Genomic DNA, 8,150 nt, shown 5'->3' with positions numbered 1-8,150 from the left:
AGCCTGTTCCTCCCCATCCAGACTCGCACGGCCTCCAGGCACCGGGACATCACTTCCGCGGCATCGTTGGGGTGGTCCGGGGTGGAGATGTACAGCTGGGTGTCATCTGCGTACTGATGAAACTCCACCCCGAAACCACGGATGATCTCACCCAGTGGCTTCATATAAATGTTGAACAGGAGAGGCGAGAGGACCGACCACTGTGGTACCCCACAAGTGAGGCGCCTCGAGGTTGACCTCTGCCCCCCTGCCAACACAAATTGCGTCCGGTCCGAGAGGTAAGAGGAGAACCATCGTAAAACGGTGCCTCCCAACCCCCCTAACCGGTGCAACAAGATACCATGGTCGATGGTATCAAAAGCCGCTGAGAGACATAACAGGACCAGGATAGAGGAACAGCCCCTATCCCGAGCCCTCCAGAGATCATCAACCAACGCGACCAATGCCGTTTCCGTGCTGTGCCCAGGCCGGAAGCCGGACTGGCGCGAGTCTAGATAGACAGTTTCTTCCAGGTGCTGAGGGAACTGTCATGCCACCACACTCTCAACAACCTTCGCAAGAAAGCGAAGATTGGAGACAGGCCGGTAGTTGGCCAAAGTAGCCGGGTCCAGGGAGGGCTTCTTGAGGAGGGGCCTCACCACAGCCTCTTTCAATTTATACATTATCCATGTTTTACTCTAAGCAGGATTTCCTAAACTAAATTTACCTCCCTAGAAGTGGTGAAGACAGAGTCCAAGGAAGATGTGAAGATCCTTTTAGTTGTACACTATTACAATGAATCCAGCTTGTTCAAAGTTTCATTGTATTGTTTTTCATTGGTCATTTCTGTTCATTTTGGTGCTTAGATTTTTAGGGGAGTTGTGTAAATTAAGATTATAGTAAAGGGATAGCAAAAGGTTTAAGAAGCCCTGCTCTAAGGAGAATGCTCTTTTTTTTCCCAGTGAGGAATCCTTATACAGGACACAAATACCTTTCTGGGGCACTACAGTCTAGTATTATTCTACTAGAATGGGTTGAACCAATGCAGAAATTCATGTTAATCAAGGTAGGTTCCTTTAAAAGCAACAATTCTAAGAATTAAAGAGAGAGAGAGAGATTATTACTAGTAGTTGCAGGAGCAATTGTTGCAATGTTATTAACAAATACAAGGTTAAAACATATTCACTGCAACTCAGCCTGAATAAAGATCCTGGAGCTTTACCAGTATTGGGGGGAGGGATTTGAAACAGGAAATTGTTTTAAAAAGCAGAGAGGCTTTGTTCATGTTTTGGGAAAAAAAATCTGGATCTAAAATGCTAGCCCATTACTTGCCTTCTGAGAGGCTTTAGAATATTCAGAAAGTAAGCAGGTCAAAACATACTCTCTGCTCGTTGGAGGGCTTCTTGATCCATTGACAGAAATTGATAGATGGCTGGCAAAGTGGAGGGATAATTTTCTGGGGAGTATTCAAAAATTACCTTGGATTTCCCTAACCCAATTGTTCAAAAGAGAACAATATTCTTCCAATATTGTCACTGGCACAAGACAATTCCCAAAGTGACATGTAAGGAAGACTGTTGCTCTTTCACCTTTTCTCTGGTTGGTAGGAATCTACCGCATTTAGGAAGCATGGATTTTGCAGCATGGATTCAATCCTGCTTCCACATTTGCACTGTCCATAGACTTGAGATATATTTAAAGATTCAAAGTTACCATAGATACCTAACAGGATCATAATTGACATTTTGTTTAAAAAGCAAAACCACAATCTCCTTTAAGACTTTATTTTTAAAATGTTATCTATTGATCTATTTCATAAAGGAGATTGAATTTACTAATAAAAACCTAACATAATGAAAGCCTATTTTATTGTAATATATTGTTGAAATAATTTAATAATATTCTGTTTTGATAACTACTTTGTGACTAACATATTTCTTGATTTAGCACATAGACTTTCCTGTACCATGTCCACTGAGGTTGTTTGAAATGCTTGTAGTGCCTGAACAGGAATTCCCTTTGGTTTGTGTTGGTGTAACTAAAGGGAGAGATTTCAACCAAGTGGTGAAATTTGAAACTATCAATCCAAATTCTACCTCTTCGTGGTTTACAGAAACAGGTTTGTTATTTCCTATGATAATTCCATAAATTCCATGCTAATGGATTCTATACTATTTCCTGGATTTCTTTATTTTACTTTTTTGATTTCTGTACTTTCAAATTCTAGGTTTATAATGCTTCCATTCCAAGATGGTTTAATAGTTAAACTACATATATTTTGGAGTCATTAGTGCTCTTTGGCTTGACCCTCTGTCTGGGTCACTCAATGTCTTATCACTGGACAAATAGTATTTGGCTGGGTTTTTTTTCTCCAGCCACTGAATATTGTGAGAGAATGGTTCTGATCAGATTTTTCTTATCTGTTCTTTGCCTTTGTGGAAAGACATTGGGTGCTTAGAAGAGGGATGGACAATTTCTAATCCAAGGGTCAAAGGGAATTTATCAGGCTTCCCCTCTCATTGTCTTTAATTCTGTCCTCTTTGTTCTTTATTAAGAATATCATTTCTTGCTTTCTCCTTCCTTCATGCTTAGTGGGAGGGATGAACCATCTTTCTACATGAGCAAAAGAAAATAGGAAATAGAAAATGTTCCATTTTAGCCGTCTTAGGGAAAGCATGGGCTTTCTGATTGGAATTGCATCTCCTCGTGTTATTTAGGCTTGCTCAAGGAAAGTATGATTCTTGAGCTATTTTGTGTTCCTCCACTTTAAAAGATAACTCTCATCTCATCAACCTCCTTTTTAATTTTTTTAATTTATCATATTTACAAACCAATCAGCAGGTAGCATGAGAATGGTGGGTTTTTTTTAAGAAGAAAAATTATCCTGTAAAATTTATACACACACACACACACACACACACACACTAAATAAATAAATAAATAAATAAATTTGGATGTTGATACAGCTTAACTACATAATATCTTTCTTGGTATTTATGTTAAAAAATGTTAACTCTGTTCTTTTGTTATAGATATCACACAGACAAGTGTTGTACATGTAACACAACTGGAGAGAGATACCATTTTAGTCTGCTTGGATTGTAAGTGACAACTATGATTCATATATAAATATTTGGATAAGGTGCACTCTGAAATGTTGCTGAGTAATAAATATTTTTGCTTTTTCAGGCTGTATAAAAATTGTAAATTTGCAAGGCAGATTAAAATCTAGTCGAAAACTATCCTCTGAACTCACTTTTGATTTCCAAATTGAATCAATAGGTAAGTAAAAAATGAACCTTGCATTTCTTCAGCTAACTATTCTAATACTTCACCATATTATATAATGAAAATTTGCATTATATAGATGAAAATTTGAAGATAGAAAGAATTGTATGCACAATTCTAATGTCTCTAATGGCAAGCCAAGTCATTTCATATATTGCTAAAAACAGATATAAAATTAGGACAATCATATCCTTCCAAAACATAGTCAAGGGAACACTAAAAATGTTTTGACCATAAACTCTCATTGGATTGTTCTTTATGAAGAGAGGTTGTAATATCCGGGGAAGGCAAGATAACTAAAAGATAGAGAAGGCCTTCCGTGCTCCTTAAGGCATCTCACATGCCTTATAGTGGTGAGAATGCAGTATTGCAGGCTCTGTCCACAGTCTGGAGTTCGATCCCAATGGGATCAAGATTGACTCAGCCTTCCATCCTTCCAAGGTCAGCAAAATGAGGATCCAGAAAGTTGGGGCAATATGCTGACATTGTAGACTGGTCAGAGAGTGCTGTAAAGCGCTATAGAGCTGTATATAAGTCTAAGTGCTATTGCTAATATCTTACCTGACTCTTATTTCCCTGTAATTTGAATGGATTTCAAATTCATTCATTGGTTCTGGTCCTTCCCTCCTGGGTGACAGAGAAGAAATCGACTCCCTCCACCATATGACATCTGAAGACTATTGTTCCATCTCCCCTCCATCTTCTCTTTTGCCAGTTAAACTTAATTAGTTCCTTTAAATATTCCTCAGAGAATTCAAGTTCTCCTCCACACTGGCTTCAGGGACACAGCATTTCAAGTGAGGCCTGATCAAGGTAGAATGTAGTGAGACAATTACTGTCCATGATCTGGACTCCCAAATAGCATTTGCTTTGTAGTATCCTGCCCATCCAACTTCAGATAACAAATGGAAGGTTCAGAATAGAGAAAGGAAACAAGTTGGTCATATAAAACAAAAAGATGAAAACTTCTTGCACCCTAAACTTCGGTCCTTCATTCATTAAATAATGTATGGAATCAATACAGTTTAAGTAGGAAAGTGTTTTTTAAGACACAGTACAAAAACTCTAATTTGTGTTTTCTTTCCTGCCAGTTTGCTTACAAGATAGTGTTTTGGCTTTTTGGAAGCATGGGATGCAAGGCAGGAGTTTCCGTTCAAATGAGGTAAATATTGAGAGATGAAAAAGAATATTAAATTTAATTATTGAAAAATAATCTGAAAACAAAAAAGAATTTTTAGTATTCTTATCAGCTTAAACTTCAGATTATTTTCCAAATTATAGCAGCTATAAATACATTTTCCCTCATAGAAATGTTGGCTTTTCTGTGAACTCACTCAGTAACTTAAAGTACTCCCTTAACCTTAGTCACCTCATATGGAAAAGGGGTGAATAATGATAACTTATACCATAAATTTGACTGTACAGTTTGAGTCACTTAGCACTTTGTGTATTATATAATTTCAGTTGCCCTGAAATATTTAAATAACATTTAAAAGTAGGGCTGGCAGATCTACCAATGTCAAGATAACCAATACAAAGACTTAGTTTTCTATTCTCCTTTGTTTCTGTCTAGTAGATGTCCAGAAGTTGCAGCTAGATTCGGTAGCCCTAGTTAGCCACTGTGTGTATGTATGTATATATGTATTTATTCAATTTTAGATATGACCAGTTAATTTTATTTAATACTGCAAAGTAAAATGCTTGCAAAGTTTGATTCATTAAGCATTTGTTACATGCACCTTCACTCTGTTAAATATTTGATTTTTCAAATAGATCACCCAGGAAATTTCTGACAGTACAAGAATATTTAGACTTCTTGGATCTGACAGGTATGATCAATTACAATCACAACATATAAGGAGGGAGTAGTTTTGGAATAAATTATCTATTAGGCTTGGGACCCATTACATTAGTAGCTGCCAAACTCATTCTTTTGCTGAGGAGAAGCAGGAATCACTAGACCTGCTATGTAGAATTCACTTGCTTGTCTTTTTCTTCTGGACAGCTCAAATTCTTCCACCATTTACAGGGAAGGAACTTGGCCAGTGCGTTATTGCCATTCACTCACCTCACTGGGCAAGTGACCAATTCCTGGCAGCTGCTCTGTCATTTAAGCTGTGGTTGGGTAAAGGAGAATAAGCATACTTGATTAGATCAAGAAAAAAGACTCTCAATTGGCTTATGTTGTGTCACATGCCCCATCCTGCCCCAATCTGAAAGCAAGACCCAATTAAGGGCTTTCATAAAGTTTTTATATATCTGCCAAAATTATTGTTTTTGGGACGTTCTTTTTTCCCCCAGAGTTGTGGTACTGGAGAGTAGACCAACAGATAACCCTACTGCCAATAGCAACCTGTACATCTTAGCAGGTCATGAGAACAGTTACTGAGAGGCAACAAGATAAGGAAACACTACTGCTTCAATACATCTGACAGCAATTGCATAAAAGCAAAAGGATCCCAACTACAGTTATTTTGTAATTTATTGTAGTGTATGAGTATGAGTGAGAACAAGAATGCTTGCATGAATGATATGCATATGATTAGCACATTCTACAGAACTCTTGATTCACTATTATGTAATGTTTGTACATATATGCAGTATTTTTTGTTGAAATGTATTATTGGAGGCCTCTCTTGATTTTTCTGTAGATAATGAACAAAATGTTTTACTTGTACAGATATGTAAAGTTTGCTGAGGACAGAAAATTGTGTTTGGGTACTATTTTAAGGACTAATGGGATGCTATTGATAAACACAGTGCATTTAAATAACACTATTGTATTTTATTATGTAATTTACTAATATAAATAAATCTTTTAGACATTGTAATCAAGGCGGTAATCCTATTACAATCTTGTTTTTAGTTCTATGCAAGTACACTGATGTTTTGGTTGCACAAAGTGTTAATATGTAATGTATTCAGTCACAAAAGTACATTTGTGGAAATAATTTAGGCTTTATAATTTTAGCTTATTTAGGTAGTTCTCTTTGTGAAACCAGCCAATTGAACACCTATATTTTTATATTTAAGGAAGATTCTCTTAATTATTTTCTATGCTTGGAGAAAAGAATACCTATTTTGAAATAGGAATACATCCAGTAGTGGTACCTTGGTGTAATTATAAGTGTGTACAATGATAATATAAGCTTTATTATGAGTCTTACTGGCTACTATATCATGCAAAAATTTACAGCACTCCATACTGTGGAAGTGTCTAAATATTTGGAGTCCGATCCAGATAGCCATGTGCAAAAGGCCTTAGTACTATATGCAGTACTTTGCAGATATTCATTAGCACTTGCATTAAAAGAAAGTATACATTTTCCTTCATTAATAAGAGATTGACTATCACTAATTAATTACCATTGTACCCTGTTGGATCTGCAGAGCTCCTCTCTGATTCTTATAGGATGTTAGGGCCATAGGGCTCCTGCTGCATTCCATGTGTAGATAGAAGCTTTTCTTTTACCAAGGAATATGAATCAATGGTTTTAAAATTATGTTCAAGGATCTTTGCTCTTCCTCAGACATAGCAACAAAGTTTTCAAACAAAAGATCAGTAACAGAGAAAAGCATTTAAAAAAAAAAGGAAATTCTTATTGCAACTGGTTTTCCCAATCTCACAAGAAATGTAGACCGGCCTCTCAGTTCAGGCAGGAGGAAAGCCAGCAACCCATATGCACCCTAGCAACAGGAGTGATGAAATTATGACCTTCCTTGTGATGCTGAGCTACAACTTCTAAAGGCCAGTTGTGTGGGAAACGAGTACATTAATAATCAGTAGAGGGTAACAGCTTCTTGGCACTAATATATAACATGCAACATGCACATACGTTTTTCTGAAGAGAAGGATGCTTCCAACCCACTGCCATCAAGGACACCATATATTGACTACCTGTTCTGGAGAAAAAGTGATACTAGATGGGGCAACGGTTTTAAGGAATTTTGCTTTTGTTTAAAAAAAATGTTTTGCCTTATTACTGTTGTCACATTTTTTCTCTTAATGTCTTAACACCTAGCCAGAATTATTTAGTTACTACCTCACAAAATTAAATGGTTATAATACATCACAGGAATTTTAGTTTTGAGCAAAACTATTCTGATTCTTTTCGGTGCGATATGTAAATGCCATGTTTTAGGGAAAATACATACTTTTTTGTATATGTTCTTTATACTGTGATATAAAGTAAGAACAAAATACATTAAAATTGATTTATGGTCTGTATTGTTGTTGGTAATGAATATTTCCTAATGTATATAATGTAAAATAAAGTTTTTAACATGTTTGTTGTTCATGTGGATTAGCATCTGCAGTAATTTTCCAATGAAATTAAGCACTTGCTAATTAAGGAAGAGTATTTTTACCAAGATCAGCTTTGATTGCAAAAAATAAAATAAAATTCAGACAGCCTAATAACTAAATTAACTTCCTTTAATTTAAATTATACTACATCATACAAAGTAACTATTGCAGCATAAGTATGTCTTATGATATTATTAGCATCTAAAGAAGTCCTCTTACAAATCCTTTGGCTTTTGATTTCCTCCCCTATGACTTGCCTTGGCTAATTGTATTCTGCTGTATTCCAGCGGTGGTGGTGGGAATAGCCCCAAGGCTTGCACTGTGTGCACTCATTCACAGGATCAAAGAATTGTGAGGATGGAAGTGATCAAAAAGATCATGTAGTCCAACCCTTCATGTTTATTTGCTTTCCAGCTACAGAACACATTGCCCTCTATTTGAGCTGAAACCTTCCCCTTTTCTTTTTAAATGAACACAAGTTCTTCAGCACAGAGCAATCCATCAGGTGACAAGGAGAAGTGATGTAATGTGTGTCATAATTTTACAATACAAACTCCACTTCTTTTATACATGTGTT

The 8,150-nt window shown here is 36.4% G+C and overlaps 1 protein-coding gene across 1 annotated transcript in view; it reads left to right on the top strand.

The window, feature by feature from the left end:
* MAP4K3 (mitogen-activated protein kinase kinase kinase kinase 3) overlaps positions 1–7,646 on the top strand; it is a 48,292-nt gene extending 40,646 nt beyond the window's left edge. Inside the window, exons 25-31 of the mRNA XM_015817938.1 lie at positions 942–1,045; positions 1,927–2,098; positions 3,012–3,080; positions 3,169–3,261; positions 4,359–4,429; positions 5,041–5,096; positions 5,569–7,646. Of these exons, the coding sequence (XP_015673424.1) occupies positions 942–1,045; positions 1,927–2,098; positions 3,012–3,080; positions 3,169–3,261; positions 4,359–4,429; positions 5,041–5,096; positions 5,569–5,656 (653 nt within the window). The 3' untranslated portion in view covers positions 5,657–7,646. The remainder of the gene's footprint in view (positions 1–941; positions 1,046–1,926; positions 2,099–3,011; positions 3,081–3,168; positions 3,262–4,358; positions 4,430–5,040; positions 5,097–5,568) is intronic.
* The last annotated feature ends 504 nt before the right edge of the window (positions 7,647–8,150 follow it).

This window comes from Protobothrops mucrosquamatus, unplaced genomic scaffold, assembly GCF_001527695.2.
Source record: "Protobothrops mucrosquamatus isolate PMUCROS unplaced genomic scaffold, P.Mucros_1.0 scaffold658, whole genome shotgun sequence".
NCBI classification, from domain to species: domain Eukaryota; kingdom Metazoa; phylum Chordata; class Lepidosauria; order Squamata; family Viperidae; genus Protobothrops; species Protobothrops mucrosquamatus.
This window is presented reverse-complemented; position numbering and strand designations above follow the sequence as displayed.